The sequence below is a fragment of the Hyperoodon ampullatus genome (assembly GCF_949752795.1).
Source record: "Hyperoodon ampullatus genome assembly, chromosome: 17".
Classification (NCBI taxonomy): Eukaryota; Metazoa; Chordata; class Mammalia; order Artiodactyla; family Ziphiidae; genus Hyperoodon; species Hyperoodon ampullatus.
This window is the reverse complement of record NC_136930.1, coordinates 59,965,253-59,987,891: the sequence shown is the minus strand read 5'-3', so window position 1 is coordinate 59,987,891 and position 22,639 is coordinate 59,965,253. Positions and strand designations below refer to the sequence as shown.

The 22,639-nt window shown below is 33.3% G+C and overlaps 1 protein-coding gene across 2 annotated transcripts in view; it reads right to left on the bottom strand.

Annotated features, from left to right (window-relative positions):
- Nucleotides 1–22,639, bottom strand: part of MTBP (MDM2 binding protein) — a gene marked incomplete at both ends in the record, with an annotated part of 69,222 nt that overhangs the window by 37,185 nt on the left and 9,398 nt on the right. For both annotated transcript variants that reach the window (XM_079722555.1, XM_079722554.1), the window contains 4 exons: nt 13,311–13,428; nt 17,760–17,832; nt 18,658–18,752; nt 20,797–20,931. In XM_079722555.1, coding sequence (XP_079578681.1) covers nt 13,311–13,428; nt 17,760–17,832; nt 18,658–18,752; nt 20,797–20,931 — 421 coding nt within the window. The remainder of the gene's footprint in view (nt 1–13,310; nt 13,429–17,759; nt 17,833–18,657; nt 18,753–20,796; nt 20,932–22,639) is intronic.

The window sequence follows — 22,639 nt, the reverse complement described above, 5'->3', positions numbered from 1 at the left end:
CCCTGGCAGTCCAGGGGTTAGGACTCGGCACTTTCACTGCTGGGGGCCAGGGTTCAATCCCTGGTGGGGGAACTAAGATTCTGCAAGCTGTGCAGCACAGCCAAAAATAATAATAATAATAATTTTTTTCCCAATAAAAAGACAAGCTTCCAGGCATGCTAGAATAAAATAGACATACCAAAAATAAAAATAGACCTACCAAGGTGCATCACCATGAAAATTCAGAAGACTAAGTACAACAAGTATATTCTACAAAATACCAGAGAAAACTTAGGTTTCTTATTTAAAAAATGAAAAATGAGAATAGCACGAGACTTCTAGGTAACCACACTAAAAGCTGGAAAACAATGGGACAATTGGGAACAATGGGAACAATGCCTTCAAAATTCCACTGGAAAAATATCCTCCAACCTAGAATGCTATATTAAAATGAGACGGTAGAATAAAAATTTTTCTAGGCATAGAGGGTCTCAAAAATTCCCCTCCTATGCACCTTCCCTCCTATGCACCTTTTCTCAGGATGATTTTAGAGAATGTGCTCCACCAAAATGGGAAAATAAAAAAAACAGGAAGATTAAAGGATCCCAGGAACCAACAAAGAAAGGCAAACAAAATTTCTATGATGAAAAGAGTCTTAGATCCAAAAGCTATGGAACAAATCTGGAAAGTAAAACCAACCAGTCTAGATTAGGCAGGTCATAAAGATCCAGAAGAGATTTCTTACATATACATGATTGATAGGATAGTTAATATGCTTTAATGTACTGAAAGGAGTTTCACAACTAGAGGAAGGCTTTGTGATTGAATTTTTTTTAAAAATCATTAACTCTAGGTAAAACAAAATATTGTACAGGAAAGAAAAATAAACTATAGTACATGGCTCAACTGTGAATAGTGATTACATCATCATAATAATTAAAACAATGAGCATTAATCTAAAATTACTATATGATCATTCTGGGAGGACTGGGAAGAAAATGAGAAATGAGGAAGAATGTAAAGGAAATGAAAAGGATGTCAGTGTGTAGTAAGGGCAAAGAGTGAAAAAGGATTCATACTTCTCAGTGTGGGAACTTACTATGAAGCTACAGTAATCAAGACAGGGAGACACTGGTATAAGGACAGACATACAGATTAATAGAATAGAACTGAGAGTCCAGAAATATGTCCTCACATTTACAGTCAAATGGTTTTCAATAAAGGTGCCAAGACAGTTTGATGGAGAAAGAACAGCCTTTCCAAAACTGGTCTTGGAATAACTGGACATCCATATGCAAAAGAATGAAGTTGGACCCTTACCCCCTACCTCCCAATATATTAAAAAAAATCATTCAAAATGGATCATAGATGTAAATGTAAGAGGTAAAACTTTAAAATTCTTGGAAGAAAACAGACAAAGGCATAAGTCTTCATGACCCTAGATTAGGCAATCATCTATTAAATATGAGACCCGAAGTACAAGCAACAACAACAAAAAAAAGAAATAGAAAATTGGATTTCATGAAAATTAAGCATCTTTGTGCTTCAAAGCACATCATCAAGAGAATGAAAAGTCAATCCACTATGGACTTTGGGTGATAAGTGTGTCAATGTAGGCTCATCAATTGTAACAAATGTACCACTCTGATGTGTGAGGTTGATAAGGGGGGAGGTTACATGTGTGTGGGGACATGGTCTATATGGAAATTCTCTGTACTCTCCACTCAGTTTTGCTGTGCACCTAAAACTGCTCTAAAAAAATAAAGTTTATTAATTTAAAAAAAAGTATCCATGACAAGGCTGCTGTTAGGATTAAATGTGAGACGCTGCATGGAAAGTGCTTAGATCACTGCCTAAAGTATTCTAATTGCTCAATAGTAGCAATTAAAAAAAAGTCAACCCATGAAAGAAGGTAAAGTTTTTGTAAATCATGTATTTTATAAGTGATTTGTATCTAGAATATATAAATAACTCCTACAACTCATAACAAAGAGACAAATAACTCAAAAAGTGGGTAAAGAATCTGAATAGACATTCCTTCATAGAATATACAAATGGCCAATAAGCATGTGGAAAGAGTGGAAAGATTCTTAACATCATTGGCCGATATGGTCACGTACATTCAGACCACAAAGAGATACCACTTCACATCCCTTGGATGACTATAATCAAAAATACAGACAATAACAGGTGTTGGTGAGGATGTACAGAAACTGGAACCCTTGTAAATTGCTGCTGGGAATATAAAATGGTACTGCCACTTTAGAAAACATTTAGGCAATTCTTCAAGAAGTTTAACATATAGTTAATATACAACCCCAAAATCCCATTCCTAGGTTTATATCCAAAATAATTTTAAGCATATGTTCACACAAAAATATATACACAAGTATTTAGAGCAGCATTATTTATAATAGCACAAAACTGTCAAACACTTCAACTGATGTGTGAATAAATAAAATGTGATATATCCAAATGACTCAAATATTATTCAGCAACAGATAGGCGTGAACTACTATACAACATGGATGAACCCTGAAAACATTATCTTATCCTTGAAAGAAGGCAGTCATTAAAGACGACACACTGTATGACTACGCTTAGATGAAGTGTCCAGGCAATCTACACAGACAGAAATAGATTAGTGCTGCCTATGGGCTGGGAAGAGGAGCAGGTGACGGGAATCAGGAGTAACTGCTAATTGGCGTGGGGCTGCTTTTTGGAGAGAAGAAAATGTCCTCAAATTGATTGTGGTGATGGTTGCACACTCGTAATCCATCCTATAATAGACTAAAAACCATGCAGTTGTATTTTAAATGGTTCAATTGTATGGTGTGTGAATTATAACTCAATAAAGCTGAGGTTTTTAAATGTATAATGATTTTAGGAATGTAAGGTTCTGCTCACAAAAAAAGTTCTTAGCGTTTTGAGATATATACATAATATATATGTGTGTGTTTATATACAGTATATATATAGTGTGTGTGTACATATATATATATATACATATATATGCTAAGAAAAAATCTACTGTAACTTTATTACAAGTTTCTTTCACAGATATGAACATACTGTGGGTTAAAGACTATCCTCCCAAAAAACCATGAAGTACAAAAAAATTTTTTGCAGTTAGCTAGCAATAGAGACAGTAATCCTGTTCTTAAACATCAGTCTTAGAAAAGGAATTTAAATAAAAGTTATCAGAAAGGAACAACACTGTTACCAGTTGTATTTGAAACTAAGGTTTGTCAAGAGTTATAGTGACCTTAATTCATTTACCAATTTAGCACCTTGCCAATTCAAGTTATATGCCTCTTCAATCCATGACATTCTTTCCACATTTATTTCAAATCCTGTCACCCAATGAAGGTACTGTAAAGCACTTTAATCACTGAAGCCTGTAGTTACAACAATGTTATTTTCCTCAAGAGAAAAATGTTTATTTTAAAAAATCCCCTAACCATAATGACCATGCAGTCATTTAAAAAACTTTGTTCCAGATTTGGCAGGTGTTAATTGAAGACTCATCAGATAACTTTTACGTAAATACCACAGAGACTAACAGATTTACAACTAGCATAGTTATTCAATTCCCATAGCTCTTCCTAAATAAGGGAGAATGATTACAACAGAACATTTCTATTTTCATCTGTTATTTTTACACTATCAACTTATAAGAGTTTGATTGGCTTGCATGTCCCCTCTCCCACTAAAACACATCCATTTTGGATCTACTATATAGGTAAAATGGGAGAAGCAGAAATTCTAAGTGTCCTTTAGTTGTATCAAATTTTACGAATAACATAAACTATAATGAAGAGATGTACCACTGTTAGTTTCATTAGCAAACAAAATTCTAGTATAATAAAAATCAAGTCATATTTTATATCAGTAAGTTTCTCAGTGGTTCTTAAAAACCAGTAACACCCTTTCTTTTCTTGCACTGTTGGTGGGAATGTAAATTAATACAGCCACTATGGAGAACAGGATGAAGGTTCCTTAAAAAACTAAAAATAGAACTACCATACCACCCAGAAAATACCACTACTGGGCATATACCCTGAGAAAACCATAATTCAAAAAGAGACATGTACCACAATGTTCACTGCAGCACTATTTACAATAGCCAGGATATGGAAGCAACCTAAGTGTCCACCAACAGATGAATGGATAAAGAATATTCCGTTGTATATATGTGGCACAGGCCACATATATACAATGGAATATTACTCAGCCATAAAAAGAAACGAAATTGAGTTATTTGTAGTGAGGTGGATGGACAAAGAGTCTGTCATACAGAGTGAAGTAAGTCAGAAACAGAAAAACAAATACCATATGCTAATGCATATATATGGAATTTAAAAAAAATGGTTCTGATGAACCTAAGGGCAGGACAGGAATAAAGACGCAGATGCAGAGAATGGATGTGAGGACATGGGGAGGAAGAGGGGTAAGCTGGGACAAAGTGAGAGAGTGGCATGGACTTATATACACTACCAAATGTAAAATAGATAGCTAGTGGGAAGCAGCCGCATAGCATAGGGGATATCAGCTAGGTGCTTTGTGACCACCTAGAGGGGTGAGATAGGGAGGGTGGGAGGGAGGCTCAAGAGGGAGGGGATACAGGGATATATGTATATGTACAGCTGATTCACTTTGTGATAAAGCAGAAACTAACACAACATTGTAAAGCAATTATACACCAATAAAGATGTTAAAAAATAAAATAAAAAAATAAACAGTTCAACAATATAAAAGCAAAATCATATTAATGTACAGAGGAAATAATATTCCATATTATAAAATGAAAAATATCCCAGGATGATTAGGGGAACAGGATATTCTGGTTAAGTGAATAGTCTAAATTATTGATGAGTATTATATATATATTTCTTATGAAGCGACTAAATAATATACCCAATTATTTTGATAATTATGCCAAAAATTAAACAATAAAATAAAATCTAGCCTTCAATGTAGGCATTTTAGGAAGCTATACACTTTCCAACAGTTACATCACTGTAAATTCTAGACTCAACTTTTGAAATGGTCCTTAGGTCAGCTAGGGAATCACAAGAAAAAAATGTTAATTACTTTACATTGATAAAGCAATTCCAAAAAATGTATTGCCTAGCTTGATCCCCCACCTTATTCATCAGACTAAGCTTTGAACAATTTATCATAAATTTAAAAATAAATCGTAAACTGCCACTGAGACTCTCCAAGAAAATGCCCTGGGGCTCAATTTAAGAAAGAATCTAACATGGTTTAAGAAATAATAGTATTGTGGAATAGGTGTTGGAAGCCTCCTACTGAGAAGATTCCAAAAATATAGAAGGATTTATAGACTCCACTATGACTATTTCAACCAATTAAATAACGTTAGGATCATAAACTGTATACATTTCCTCTTAGTTGTAACACAGTAAAATACACAATATGAAAGCTACAGTGAATAAAGAAGTTATTCAGAAGATATTTCAAGATTTTACTCACCATCATGAACAAGAATGATCCTTTATTGTTCCACAGACATAGAAAGGATTTAAGATAGGAAAGAATAACAAAAAGCTATTGCAGAGTTTACAAAGTGTTTACCTTCATTACCAATAGTGTCTAACAAGTTTGCAAGATATACTAAACAAGTATATTATCCTCATTTTCTAGCCAAGGAATTAAAGGTCTAAAGTAGTTATTCTTAAACCTTTTTCTGCCTCAAAGCATCTGAAGGACTTTCAGAAACAGTGGCTCTAGCCTAGAGTTGAAGAGAGCATGCCTAGTGCAGAGGGTCTCAATACTGGATGCACATTTGAAACACTTGGGTGTTTTTACAAACTACTGATGCCCTGATCCTCCCCAGAGATTTGCCTTTAATTGTTTTCAGGTAGGGCCCAGCTTGACTTTTTCTTTTTTGATAACTGCCAAGGTTATTCTAATGTGAGCTGATATTAAGAATTACTGAACTAGGGTAGAAACAAAACTCTGCATTTAGGTCTAAGAGCCTTCAGGTGATTCTTGCCAAAAACAAAAATAAAAAACATAAAAAGTTTTAATGAGGTATAATTTACATACACATGTCAGAGTCTAAGTTTGATTAGTTTAAGGAAATTATACAATTGTTTATCTATGATTATAATTCAGTCTCGAAAGCTTCCATTATCTCTTTGTAGTCAATCTCCTTTCCTGCTCATGGCCTCAGGCATCTATTGATCTGCTTTCTGGTCCTTCTGCCTTTTTTAGAAATCTCATATAAGTAAAATTACGTACTAGTCTTTTAAGCCTGACTTTATAAACTTAGTAATATTTAGGTATACTCAAAACGTTTCATGTCTTTTTACTGCTGAGAAAGATTCCATTATATGGAAAAAACAAACCATGTTCATCTGTTCACCAGTTGATGGATATCTGCATAGTTTCCAATTCTTAGTTATTATGAATATTGCTTTTATAAACAGCTGCTTGCAAGCATGTGTGAATATATGCTCTCATTTCTCCTGGATAAATACCTAGGAATGGAAGAACTGAGCTGCAGTTAAGTGTAAGTTTAACGGCCCGACTGTTTTCCACAGTAGCTGTACCGTTTTACATCCCCACCAACGTGTGAGACTTGCAGTTTCTCCGCATCCTCATCAAAATATGATAGTCACTGTTTTTAATAATATCCATTCTAGACAGTTATTATAGAATCACATTGTGGTTTTAATTTTCATTTCCCAAAAGATTAATGATGTTGAGTATCTTTCATGTGCTTTTTTAGCTCTTCATGTATCTTTAGAAAAATGTGTATTCAAGTCTCTTACCCACTTATTAATTGCAATTTCTCCTTACTACTGAGTTGTAAGAATTTTTTTTATATTCCTGTCCATTGTAAGACATATGATTGAAACTATTTTCTCTTAGTAGCCTTTAAAAATTTTTTCTTAACAGAGTTCTTCAAAAAGGAGATTTTTTTTTTAACATCTTTATTGGAGTATAATTGCTTTACAATGGTGTGTTAGTTTCTGCTGTATAACAAAGTGAATCAGCTATACGTATACATATATTCCCATATCCCCTTCCTCTTGTGTCTCCCTCCCACCCTCCCTATCCCACCCCTCTAGGTGGTCACAAAGTTCTGAGGTGATCTCCCTGTGCTATGCGGCTGCTTCCCACTAGCTATCTATTTTGCATTTGGTAGTGTATGTATGTCAATGCAACTCTCTCACTGCATTCCCATCTTACACTTCCCCCTCCCCATGTCCTCAAGTCCATTCTCTACGTCTGAGTCTTTATTCCTGCCCTGCCCCTAGGTTCATCAAAACCATTTTTTTCTTTAGATTTCAAAATGGAGGTATTTTTCAATTTTGGTGAATTTATAGTTTTTTTTTTCTTTTTACAGATCATCCTTTTGGTATATATGTTTTTTTATAGAGGTTTTGTAGTTTTAGTGCTTACATTTGGGTATATGACTCATTTTGAGTTAATTTTTATGTAAGATAAAAGTCTAAAAATTACATATTTTATATACATATATATGTAATTTTTGAGTTTTTACATACGGACATCCAATTATTCCAGTACTGTGTTAAAAGGACTATCCTTTTCCCATTGGCCTCTTTGTCTCTATTCTGTTCCACTGATATATGTGTATTCTCCAACACCACACTGTCTTGACTACTATGGCTTCATAGCAAGTTGTGAATCAGGCAGTGTAAGTTCTCAAAAGTTGTTCTTCCTTTTCAAAATTGTTTTGGCCATTCTAGATCCTTTGCAATTTCATGTAAATCTAGTATCCGTTTGTCAATTTCTATGAAAAGTCCTCCTGAATTTTGTTAGAGATTAGATTGAATCTATAGGTCAGTTTGGAGAGAAGGACCATCTTAATAATACTGAGTTTTCTAATCTATGAACATGGTATATTTCTCCATTTACTTATATCTTCTTTAACTACTCTCAGTAATGTTTTGTAGTTTTCAGTGTACAGGTTTTGCACTTCTTGTTAGATATAGTCTTCAGTATTTTATTCATTGGTTTCTGGTCTAATTTCCTTCCTTCTACTTCACTCGGATTTAGTCTTCTAGCTTCTTGAGGTTGATGTTTAAATTACTGATTTTAGATCTTTCTTCCATTCTAAGATAAGCATTTAGAATACTCTTAGTACTGTATTAGCTGCTTTCCACAAATTTGATATGTTTCTATTTTCATTCAGTTAAAGCTATGTTTTTAATTTCACCTATGTGCTATTTAGAAGTGTGTTTAAAATTTAGTTCCCAAGTATTTAAAGTAGTTCTCAGATTTCTTTCTGTTGTTTATTTCTAATTTAATTCCACTGTAACTGGAGAACATACTGTGTATTGTATCTATTCTTTTAAATTTATTGAGCCTCGTTTAATGGCCCGACAGATATATGGTCTATCCTGAAGAATGTTCCATATGTGCTTGAAGAGAACCAGTATGTTGTTGAGTGGTGTGTTTAATAAAAGTTAATACAGTAAAGTTGGCTGATTGTTTTCACTACTGAATTCCTAGCACCTAGAATAATGCCCTGAACACAACGGGCACATGATAAATATAAATATTTGCTGACTGAAAGAATACTTTGTCTCTGCCACTGAAATCTCTTTCAAAATCTTTAAGTCCTTTACCTTTTCTCAAGATCAAAATTATTTATAAATCAGTTACACTGAGTCATTTTAACCTTAGTTTCAGCTCACTATTTTGAAACACTTCGATCACACTGACTTGAGTATGAAGAAGGCACATGCTTCCTCAATTCAAAACGCTTCATTAGTCCTTGCTAATAATTTTTTTTTTGCCGAGTACCTTTAAAATGTTTCCTTTCAAAAGAATTCCAATTTTTAAAAGAATGAGGCAACAACAGAACTCAGGATTATGAAATGATCATGGATGACCAGTAGAAAGACTTGAGTGGAAATTCTGATTTCACCCTGTGACCTTAGAGAAATTTGTTGATTTCTCTGTACCTTAGCTTTTTCATTTATTGTATAAAATTAGGCAATGATCAACATCCAATTTTTTGACAATTTCATAAAACATCTCTGTGAACATATGGTGAGCCAGGCTCTTTTCATTATACAACTGGCTTTTCAATATAGTTTTAAATATAGAAGCCTTTCTTCAGAAATGTAATAAGGTTTAGTTAATTGCATTTGTTCATATAGTTCTTTTACGTTTTTCCCAGTACCATAATACTTTCTGGGTATTTCACTGAAAAATACTTTTAAAAATCATTCTTTTGCTACTCTTAATTTAAGCATATTTCAAATTGGGCATTGTTCTTCTATTTTAGGTCAAACCATAAGAATTGCTGATATTTTAACAATTTCTGATACACAAAGAGAGTAATACCATATGGTTCAAACTAATACGTATGTCCTATGTATAATATATCGATACATCCCTTTATTTCATCAAGGGATGATACATTAAACCTAAGCAACTGATAAAAACTGGAGCACAAATTTTGGTTCACATTGCAGTCCATTCAAAGTCTTTCTTTACTTTTCCAGACAGCGGTTATTACTAACTGGAAATACACTATATATTTCACTTATTATTTTACAAATGTTTTTGAGTACCTATTAAGTGTCAGGCATTGTTCCAGGCACTGAGAATAAAGCAATGAATAAAAGTAAAAAAACTTCACTTTGCCTCTTCTCACTTCTAGTGAGAGAAACGGACACACATTTAGTATATTAGATGGTAATAAGCACTAAGGAGAAAAAATTGAGCGGGGAAGATGGAGATGATGTCAGGAAGAGAGTCCATTTGCAATTTTAGATGGGATGGCAAAAATTAGGTCCTGAATGAGAAAATGACTTTGGAGTAAAGGTTTTCCAAAACTGAGAGACCCAGCCATATGTCTATCTGGGGTAAGAACTAAACCTGTTACCTCCACTACCATGTAAGCTCCCCAAGAGCAAGTTCTTTGTTCAGTTTACTGCTGGTCCAGCAGGTAAAACAGTGCCTAGTATACTGTAGGTGCTCAATAAAAATATCTGTTGAAAAACTGAGTATTTCATGCATATACAAACAAATACTTATAAATGCTTACTTCACACATCTGAGCTGTTATTTGTACCACAAATGGTAGCATAATAACATTTGCACACCTTGTTTTACTTATGTAATATCTCTTAGGGATTGTTTCAGCTCCTCCTCAGTGCCTCTCTTCTATGTTACAGTATAAATTCTAGAAGAGGAGGAGCCAAGTCTGTCTTGCTCAGCAGCAACCCCCAGATTGCAGTACCATACCTGATTCATAGTATCTACAAAGCATGAATAGAAACGTGACCGACTGAATGCATGAATAACAACATCATAAAGGTGTAAAACCAGGGAATAGTTTTAGGAAACAGTACAAAGTTTAGTCTGGAGGATAGGGGACAAGGAAGGCAACAGCAAAGAACAGTTGGGCATGATTCAGTAGGTTATGGGGAAACAGAGTTTTGATTTAGGAGGCTGATAGTTAATACCTTATTTTGTAGTGAGAGAGGCTATTAGTAGTGGCACTATGAATGCGATATGACGTTTTCCTATGTAAGAGGCATCAAAACTTACACCAGCTAAAACTTGGCTACTCTTTACAAAAGAAGTTCTGTCAATGGGATAAATAATTTCCCCTACAGAAAGGGTTATGGGTAAAATAGAACTTAATAATCAACGGTTCAATTTGATTGTTTCTACTTCTGAGATAAAAAAAAAAAAAAAGATTGTAAAGTGTCAGCTTAATCAGCCCTTAATGATATAGCCTAATCAACAACTTGGCTTCGAAGATGGTCATGTGATATATGTCTAATTATTATTCAGAAGTTACTAATACTAATCCCCAAATTTTAAGAGGTGATAATTTTAAAAAATCAAATCAAGCCTCATGATAAGGTATTTTCTTAAAGTTGCAATGAAAGTCATGAAAAAAAAAAAACTAAGAGTAAATTCTAAATCAATAAATTATCTTAGAAAAAGTTACAAGAGGAAAAATAAAGGGTTGTCCAGAATACACTCAAGTTTAGTTAAGAGATGTTACTATTCATGTTAATAAGTTGTAAACCTATGTAATATTGAGAAATGGATATTATCCCGTGATTTCACGTAGTATAGTGAAACTGACTCTACTGCCACCCAGTAAGTCTACTTCTGATTTTGTTTTAGCATCAGCCAAAATCACCAGGTATACACTTATTCCCTGTGAGCTGAGAAGGGTTAAAGCTACATTTCTTCACGAATTAGTAGGGTGCAATAAACTACATTAACTATGTCTCTTCCTCCAAGAAGCCTTCCTGAATTCTTAAGGCAACGTTAGGTCATACACTCCGAAAGTATCCTCCACTTCACTTTCACCCTGCTGGCTAAAGAGATTTATAATGATTTTTCAAAGTGCCTTCTTCACTTGACTATAAACTTTACAAAGAAAAGGACCATGCCTCTAATTCCTCAAGTGTAAGAACCCAGTTTGACTTCCCTTTATTTACCACACTTTGTACTATACTCTATATTATGCAATAAATGGTATTTTGATATTGATGTTAATGATTATAACTCTTCAGGGTCTTCCAACTACCATTTACTAAACCATTTTCTAACTTTTCCTCCACTTTACCTTAAATTCAGGTATTTCTAAAGGTCCTATCCTTGGCTCTCTTCTTTAGCCATGTTGTCTGTGTTTTTTCCCCAACCACTCCTGTTTCCACTATCACCTTTATACACCCGCGGTGGACTTTTACACTGGGGGCTTCCCAGTATTCAGACCCTTGTATAGTCACCTCCCTCTTGAATCTGGCCCATTCTTGTGAGTAGCTTTAAATAAGAATACAGCAGAAGTGACCCTTGGCCAGTTTTGGGAATAAGCCTTAAAAAGTCCTTGTCACCTCAATTTTTCTACATTTTGGAATCTTGAGTAGCCATGTAAAAAATTCCAGCTAACCTGCTCCAGAGATTACAAGAAAAAAGCATGCGGCAAGGAAAAGGCGTTGAGACTCCATGGAGAGAGAAAGACAGCTGTGCCTGCATCCCATCTGAGCCCATCCTCCAAATAATCCACAAGTTCAGCACAGCCACATATCAGTGACCACTGGTAAGACTGGCAGAAGAACTGCCCAGCTGAACCTAGCTCAAACACAGAAGTATGAGCAAATAAAGTGTTTGTTCTTTTAAGCCACTTAGTTTTAGGGTGATTTGTTGTAAAATAGATAAACAAAAGAGCTGGTAAACTAAAAATCTAAATCTCCTGCCCTGAGCACTCTCTAGAGATATACATCTAAACGTCAAACACTAACTTTAAATTTCCACATAGATATTATCTACATTTCAAATTCAACACTTGCTAAAATGAATTTTAGTATCTCACCTATTTCCTATAAAGTACTGTGTAAACCGCTGATTTTAAAATTGTATTCCTCAGGATTCTAAGGTTCTAGAGTATTTCTAGAGATTACAATCTGGGTAGATATGTTTCAATTCCAGTTCTTAGTCCCATCATATCACGGGTCACAAAAACTAAGTATAAGCTCAGAATTAAACTAAACAAATCATTGTCCAATTAAAACAGAAAACACTGAAACAAAGTACGAAGGAACACACTTTAGCTATGTGACTTTGGACAAGTAACTACATTTTGACCTGCAATTACTTAATGAAGTATTAGAGATTGGATTTAAATAATCTGATTTCATAATAGAAATTAATGACATCGTGAATGTAATAGATTATTAGAGAGGCAACACAGTGCAGGGGTTAAGAGCAGAGTGCCTGGGTTCAAATCCTTGGAGATGTTAGAGCTATTACTTGGCAGAATCTTGGTTCACATCCTGTTTCTGCCAGTTAATAGCTCTGTAACTTCTCCAAGTCCCAATTTCCTCATCTGTTAAATGTTTATAAGGTTATTTTAAGTTTATAAGGTTATTATAAAAATTAAATGAATCAAGATTTCTAAAGTACTTAGAATCCTGCATAGCATATAAAAAGCTGTTAAATAAATTCTACAGAAAATTGTAATCACGAGTTTGTTTTTTTAATATACCATATAATAAATTAACCTATTTCCATAAATTTTATTCCAGAAATGTCTCTAAGAAACCCATGTTTAATATAATTAACTATCCAATTAACCAAAATTTCTGCCTTTAGAACACTGATATTTTATGAATGAATAACGTTGTATATACTTTCTGTTGCAGTAGGTTGTTAGATAGAAAAAACATCTTAAAATGATATGGGTCCTCTTAATCAGTAGTAATAATATATTTTCTCATAAAGAAATGTTATCTCCATTTCAAAGTTGATAAATACATTATTTATGTTGCACCATTAAAACTTAAAAATGTACTACTTACCACTGATTGTCTTAGGCTTTCTAGCTATATATTCCTTCCATTTTCTTGAACTGAGCTGGCTGGGAGGAGGAATAAGTATGCTACTAATGGTACATGGCAATACAAAAAGAGCACCAACCTGGATAAAACAGAACATATTTTTAGTGACTGCACAATGAAATCAACTCTAAAATAGCGTCATCTGACAATTTTCCACTCATATTTCACCTACGTAACATGTATTTAGTCACATTCTTTCCCAAGAATTCCACTATAAAAACTAAAAAAAAGAAAAAAACAAGAACACTGCCCCACCTCCACCAAAAAAAAAAAAAAAAGCCAGAAAACAGAGAAAGAATTCAAAGTTACAGGTATCCATTTTCCTTCCACTGAGTCATATATCTCTGAAAACCTTATTCACAGTGTTTAAGTTTAGGTTGTGGGTATAATTTCTTCGTATATCTGCAAATCAATGAGAGGTCACAAACTCTATCCTCAAAAGATTTTGTCATACCAAGCCATAATTTTATAAACTTTTGACTGGACGGATTATTGGTCTGGCTTCAAAATTAGAATCTAAAGGCAATTTCAAAACTTTTGTTGCTAGATATCAGAAATTTAATGCTAATAGGTATAAAATTTAGAGAAACCATGAATCATATGTCAGAAAACATACAGCAGCTTCTAACTGATTTATGAGCAAACTCAACTTATTCAACTTTGTATTCCCAGTGCTGGGCACACAGATGTTTATTAAATATTTGTCCCCCAAAACCCACCATAATATATTTAGGTAAATTGTCAGTTTGATTAAGCACTGAATAAAACAAACTGCAACCTTGAAAGCTGTATTTTGCCTGTTATTTTAGAAATGTAAGCTACAAAATCAGCACATCCCAATAAATACATTTCTTTTTTTACTTTTGGGGAAATTTAGGCAAGGCATTTGCTATCGATCTCAAATCTAATGCAAAATCACTTTTTACTGTCCTATGTAGATAGAAGGGTTACATGAGATATGTGACACAAAGTTAATTAATACTTTTAGTTGCTATTTATTATTTTTACTTACGTATTCTTAACTAACGAATATGAAAATAAGTCTATCGGGAGGTAAAACAAGGAAGGTAAAATTAAATATGCTTATTTTTCTTGATTATTATAGCCATAACCTTTTTATTTTAAGTCAAATGTATTTTACATAGTCAAGCATTAGACATTAAAAATAAAAATATTTAGGAATGGAAAATAATCATTAACTATAAAAGATATATATTTAATTTCCTAAACACTAAGTCTTAGTTCTTCCTTCTTGCATAAGTAAGACTTCTTAGACCAGAATGCATAACAAAACTGTCTGGCCCAAAGGGTGACAAAGCTGTAATGTGAGTATGCCAGATCAGGGCCCAATTATAGCTTAACAATTATAAAACTGTTACAATTATAGTTACAGCTTAACAATGTAAAGATACTAAATGCAGTTCATTGCATAATTTATAGCCTGACATAAATGTGTCCTGACCCATCAGCAAAGGAAGTGACTACATTTCTGAGACAGCTTATTTTTGATTAAACATTTGCTACAAATATGAAAATAAACTTTTCTAAATCCCATAAGCTATAATTCCCTACAAAATAAATTTATGTCAGTAGTTTACACTACATTCACAACAAACTTGGATTCTGATAACTTGTTCTCACTCATACACTAATCATTAGATATACTTTGAGAGGCTTGAGGATGATCCTTTTATGTTAACATTCTATTCCAAAATGTAACAGCCAAATAACATTTCAAACCCAAGTTTCAAAACTTTGATTCAATCTTTTCAGTAGGCAAACCCCCAAACAAGCAGGCACTATGGCAATCATGTTTTTAGCCTTATAAATTCTCCTCTTTAATAAAAATATCCCGTCTATATGATTAATAGACATCATGATTCCCTAACAAACTTATCTTGCCTTTTCTAATCTAATAAAATAAGTTTTCCTCTAAAAGGCTTTTATTTTTATTCTGAGGCTAATCAAACATCTTTTTTAAGCTCAAAAGTTGACTTAGGATCACATAAAGCACTAGAATTTAAGCACTTTGACAGCTTCCCAAGGAGGGACCTTGTCCACTTTATTCTCTCCAGTACCTGCAACAAGCAACTGGCAGGCAGTCCAAAAAAAAAAAGTTGAATAAATAAATGAAAACCATGTTATAAAGCACTGGGATTATTTCAAGGAATGACCATGGAATTCAATTTTTTTTTTCAAAAATGTAAAAGACTAACTATGACACAGTGTAATAGGGCAGTGAACTGCTTCACATTTAGATTTAGCCAAATTACATACTGTATGTTTCTAAAAGTTATCCCTTTGCTGAATTAAAGTAGGAACATATATTTAAAGTTCCATTTATTTGTCCCTGACTGATAAAGTGTAGTCCAATATTTCATAGTCATTGTCCAAGAAGCAATAAAAATGACAATCTAATACAACAAATTTAAAATAAAACAATTGAAAATACTATATTAATAGATACCAATAGTTTAGCTTTCTTCTAGGATTAGAGTTGCCTATCTTCAATATCGAGATGGATTAAGAATTATTTTATACCCGAGTTAAATTATAGGCGTATGTCTGATTTTGACTTGAAACATTACCTATAAAACTAATTCCTAAAAATTTCATCATAACTTCAAAATATCTAGAGGATATCTAGTGCTTTATAAATTTCAGGAAAATGTTTCACTTAAGTGTGTCTATCATTTGGGCCACATAAACTTCAAAGACAAGAATTAGATAGAAACCATCATTTATATCATACTGTACAGTTTATAAAATATGTTCCAATTTGGTTTTCATTGCAACTTTTTGAAATAGGCAAAATAGGAATTATTATTTCCAGTTCACAATTTAAAAAGCTATAAACCAGTGAGTGGCAGAGCTAGGACTTAAATCAAAGTTTTCTAAAGTACATGTTCTTTTACTTGAGACTTTCTACTATATCATGTTCCCTCCCTCCCTTATTTGATAATATAGGTGAGATGATTAATGATAAATGACATTCTCATTTCCTGGATAGGGTTACATAGTGAACTATTTAGCTACTTGGGTTAAAATATGAACAGAGTTGTTTGTTTGTTTGTTTTTATTCTTAGTGCTTTTTTTTTTAAACTATACCACTTCACAAGACTTCTGTGTGCAAATTTCTGTAGAGATGTATGATCTTATTAACCTGTTTAAAGGACGCCCTCCACCCTACTACCCTATCTCAGCCTGCTCATTTTCTTCATAGCTCTTATTTTCTATTTTTCCTACCAAAATGTAAGTTCCATGAGGGCAGAGTCTTCATCTGTACGATCCATCATTGGAGCCCTAATATCTAATACACTGCACAAAGTAGAACTAATGTTGAATAAACAAAAAAGGAAATTTTAAATTTCAAAATGTAGCACATTGGGTTCTTCAGAGGTGAAAAAACAGGCTAACATTATCTTCAGACTGTTCCTTTAAAGGCCATTTCATCAAATAAATACTCTGATACACTGTTTAAAAACTATTAATTTCATGGAAAAATGAGGCTGGAAGTCAAAATTTTAAGTTATTATATAGCCAAGCATCTTAAGGCCAAAATCGTATTTCCTTTACTACATCAATTTTCTAAGGGAACTATAACCAAGGTTTGATTAATAGTGCCATGGGGAAACCATAATTATAACAATCATTTTTCTCCCTGCAGGACTATTTGATAATAGAGTACTTGTTGTTAAAATGATAAGAAAATGTGATGTAAATATTGCCAATGAACATTTTGTGCATTAAAAATTGTTTTCATAGAAACAAGGTAGTTGAGCAAATAACCAGAAAAAAATTTTAATTTTTCCTATTGAAAACTGTACTTGACTTTATATGATTCCACTTAAAATTCTTTATGTTGTAGTTTAAAATTTTTTTAAATATACCAATTCTACTATATCATTATATGTTTTATATATATATATAAACTAATGAAATAGCTGAATATCTTCTAAACATCACCAAAATTAAAAAAGAACTGAAAACTTACAAATGATAATTTAGTGAAGCTTTAGACATTTTTCTCACCTCCACCTACCCATCCTACCATGAAAAAGATAATGCAAGCATACACATATCTTGCCACAGAACTGAAATCAGATGTGAAAGGGGTAGGTTAACAATAATCTAATGTGTTCTAAAAGCAATTATCAGTCATGAAGCTTATTTTTGAAAATCTCTTCTAAAAAAAAAAACCATCCCTTCATGTCTGCAGAAGACTTTGGGGTTATTATGAAAAGTCCAAAGTATCTTAACATGAATTAGGACCAAAACCTTATGTTAAGTTAAAGAAACCAAATCATCACACAGAAACAGATTTTAAAAAATACATTCCCTTTTCTCATACATCTGTAAATGTTAAGTTAAAAACACAACAAAAACAAAAACAAAAAACACCCTCTATACCTTGCCACACAGGGAAGAAATCTGCTCCAACAGCAACTTGGAATTCTGTTTGGTATTGTTTTTTGTCAGTCCTCTGCACTTAGGAGTTAAAGAAATGATGAAATGGTAATTGTCAAATAATTCAACTCCCTAAAATAAGTTTGATTCTCCAATTCACAAGGTGCTTAAATTCACTGATCAAAAATTTTAACTGTGGGAACTCACAATTACTCTTTTCCAAGGACAATTATTTTTCTGATTCTGAAAATACATCAAGAAATAGTGATACTATAAATAGCATTACTGTAAACTATTAGAACCAGAGATTTGTACAAACTGGAGCTTCTGAATAAAAATTCAAGAACACTGTACTAGTGTTTCATTTCTGGCCAACAATAAATTCTTTTTATATAAAACATTGTTCTTAGGTCTGTTCCTAAAACTTCTTAGATATATTTTCTTTAAAAAGAGTCTAAAATATGTTGAATATTTACAGATATATGTGATAGCATTCTTATTTACTTAAGTATTTAAAAAGATACAGTGGACTGGCACTTGTATCTATCCTGCCAATGGCAAGAGAAACATCTGAACATTCCAATAGTATATAAATTTTTTTTTTCTTCACAGATTCCTAACATTTCTCCCTCTTACCTACCCTATAAGCAATGAGTAATAATTTCAGGAAGGCTTCTGCCTATTCTAGAGGCATAAATATCGTGCCTGAAGGAGTATTCTTTTTTTGCAAGTTGTAGAATTTCTCTTAAAGCAATGGCAATGAAAAGTATACTGATATTATAAAAAAGAAAAACAACAACAAAAGTATGGGCAAATATTTAAATGTGGTGGTACCAGGAAACAGTCTTACTTGACACAGATAAATTGTGATCTATAATGAACATGTAAATGAAAAGGATACAACTCAAATTCAATGTCTGACATATAGCAGGAAGGTAGGTCTGATAATTTTATCATCTGCACAAATTCCAAAGCAGGGCCATAATAATGAAAAACCTAAAAAAGAAATTAAAATTATGTAAGACTTTAAATACTATAAATAAAATGAAAGTGAACAAATTAGTGATCAGGGTTTAAATCTTTAAAATGGATCTTAAAAAGCATGTATTTACGTATTATGCAAGGCAAACACTTAATTCTCTATCGCAGATAAGAATTTCTTCCATATCAATTCTACTTTTCCGAGTGGAGAGATATGGAGATTTCTTACTAACTGGAAAGAGTTTTAACAGGAGGAAAATGAGTATAGAAAGAGGGAAGCAACAGAGGACAAGAGTTCTCAACTTTTCCTGTTTATCTCTAGGAAGACAGACAGATAAGCCAGAAGGCTAGGATGTTGAAGAGGGTCTGCGAAACTAAGAGAAAGAAAAGACACTCCAGGGGCTTCCCTGGTGGCGCAGTGGTTGAGAGTCCGCCTGCCGATGCAGGGGACACGGGTTCGTGCCCCGGTCCGGGAAGATCCCACATGCCGCGGAGCGGCTGGGCCCGTGAGCCATGGCCGCTGAGCCTGCGCGTCCAGAGCCTGTGCTCCGCAACGGGAGAGGCCACAACAGTGAGAGGCCCGCGTACCGCAAAAAAAAAAAAAAAAAAAGACACTCCAGGATGAACTTTGGCATGCTGAGATAAAAAAAAACAAAAAACAAAACAAAGTCCTTGGAGGAAATACTAAAGTAATTAAAAAGAGAACTAGTAAAACAAGAATACTAATTAACAAAGAAAGCTCCACTCAGAGAAATAAAATTCAGTATTTCTTTGGATACTCTAAAACTAAACTAAGAGTGAGCTAGTGAAGAAGGTAATTCAAGAGTTGGGGCTAGAGTGCTTCACAAGAAGCGCAAAGAAAAGCAAACACACCTTCAAACACACAAAGTTTTAAACTTGCAGAAAGCTGAGCAATTTCATCATATATGATTATGTGTATGTATGTGTATGTACACATACATACACAACACACCTAGTGTGTATTTATATATATGTATGTATGTATGCATGTATTTGTTTATGCATAGAGAGAGAGGCTTACATTTATTTAAGACGTTGAACCCTAAATTTCTCTCAATAGCAGCAAAAATCAGACACATTATTCATACTTGAATGGTGTACTACCAAAGAAGAAAAGTTAAGGTCATCAATCTTATGATTATAATCTTTAGAAAAGAATTTAATATTCCTGTGAAAGATGGTCATGGTAAGTTACTTAAAGTAAGTAATTCTGAACTATTAGGAAATGTATCAACATCAGAAGTATGTCTTTTGTACCACCCTTTGATCAGAAAATATTACCCATCAATCTGACATCCTTGTAACCTCATGACCCCTATGTTTTGCACATTCTTGAAATGCATCCTTCAAAGTGAATTTCTAAAGTGCTTCTATATAAATACTTCTTCGTATACTATTTTTCCAATGTGAAAAAAAAAGCCAACCAAACCCCTTTTAATTATTATACTTTATAATTACTTGCATTTTAAGAATAAATCTATGGAGACATGGGACAAGAATCAATACCTCTTAAACTGTAAATGAAGCAAATATCAGGTACTATGTCAGATGCTAATCTCTTACTTCATTAACCCTCATAACTTTGTAAGATAAGTGTTTATTACTATCTCCATTTCATAAATGAATTAATCAATCTACCCAAGGTGACAATACCTCATAGGTGACAAAGTCAGGTTTCAAACCCAGGTCTACCTAACATCAAAGCCTGTTCTCTTTCCACTGTATCATACTCCCTTCAAACTGAGTCTTAGAAAGGTCACATGGTAAAGTTCAAATCAAAAGTGGTTTCAGGCCTATACTGATCTAAAGTTACGATCGTTCCATTTTGAAAACAATTTAAAACAATGATAGTTTTGCCAACATTCAATACTGATAATACAGTATAATTTAAGCACTTAATTATAATTATAGTAAAAGTTATGCAAGTGAGCACACTTAAGCACATATATTAGTAATGTTAATTGAAGATTCAAACATATCTTATAAAAATAAAATATTCATGAATAGATGATTGCAAAAACAATTAAACATAGATTACCTTTGGCAAAATGCTCTTATCCTTTGATGGTATTATCTTTTTGTCAAGAAAGCAAGTTTTTAAATTAGATGTACTAAAATTCTTAGGTGTGACTCCCTTTAAACAAAATTCAGGAAAACTAATTTCACATCCAAACTGAAAAGAAACAAAGAGAACACAGTTACAGGCATCATGAATTAAGTTACAAAGATTAATACATCTTATTGCAATGTAAAAGTTGAGAGGAAAACCATATGTAAATTTATTTTTGATCTTCAGTTCAAAATGCAGTTCTTCCATTTATGTACATATCATTCGTATTTCAACTTTCACATGAATTTTTCATGAAAAGCTCTCCTTGGCCTTTCACTAGCCCATAAGAGGATACTAAGCCCATTCTCCGCAACCAGAGAAAAAAGCAACCCCCTTTACATAGAATTGTTCAGTACCTGCTTCCTACTAGTCTTAAGTTCTGCAAAAATAGAACTTGCCATTCACCACTAGATCCGTAGTGCCTCACACAGAGTTTGCTTTCAATATAAGTTGTTGATAAAAAGATCAATTCCTGCAGAAGTAGTAATAATAGGGGTACTAACAGTAATGGTAATGACAATGATAGGTAACACTTACTGAACGGTTACTTTGTGCTTTAAATAATTTAAACCTCATAAAAATCTGAGTTAGGAAGTACTATTACACCTGTCTTACAGAGAAAGATAACGGTGGCACCAAGAGGCTAAATATTACCTAACATTTCACACAAAACTAGCAAGAAACAGAGCTAGGATTTGAATGCAGGCAATCTAACTCTAGAATCGATGTCCTTAATCACTATAATGCCCCTAGGCTAAAAGCTATTCTCCACCAAAAAAGGGATTTCAAGTTTTAAATGCAGCCTGGGGAGATATGGACATTTAATTTCTTATCCATAAAAGAATAAAAGAATCACAGAACCCTGCCATTATCTGTCTGTATGTAGACATGCAGTTTCAAAAAATGTATACAAAAGTAATTCTCCTAGCTAATTGTACCCTGCATTCTTCTAGTAGGCTATATGACTTGTTTACCCTAAAACCACTTGCAAAGAAGATTTATCTGCAGATTTAACTTCCCCGACATAAAGAAGAGTTGGCATGCAAATCAACAAGAAGGGCCCAGCCACATTAATTCCTGTTGTCTTATTAGAAGTTTTATTAAACTATAATTAAGAGTGAATTGAAAGGGAAAAAAAAGTCTAGTAATTAGTACAATAAATCTTTACAGGAACACAACGATCTACTCGTGCTCCCATACTAAACAAACATTAAGAAACTTTCTTTTAGTTTTGCCTATAGACAGAAACACATAAAATACCAGGAACACTGATTTCAACATGGACACAGCTTATAAAAACCACCAAACATATTCATTCACAGTAAGGGATTGCAAAATAGAATTGGAGCCTCATAGAAATTTAACATTAGCGGGGTTCCACTAATCTAATATTCTCATCTTATAGTTGAGAAATCTGGGGTCTAGTAAGGTTAAACAAAAAATTGTTCAAAATCAGCTGGTTAGCAGAAAGCACTGATCACTTAAGGTGGTATCATAGGTAAGAAAACATGTTCTAAGCAGTTTTCCAGGAGTTTACATATGCGATGAACTAAAGCACCTTGGATAAACATGAACTCAACTAAGGTTAAATTCTGCTTTAAAAGAATGTTACATTCCAGAACTGCAGTGCCCAAAACAATCACAGTCACTATTTAAATTTAAATTAATTAAAGTAAAATATAGTAAAAGATTCAGTTCTGTGTTTGAAGTAGTCAAGTATAAAGTGCTAGTAGCAACATGAAGCCAGTGGACTATTGTATAAGGGTAAATT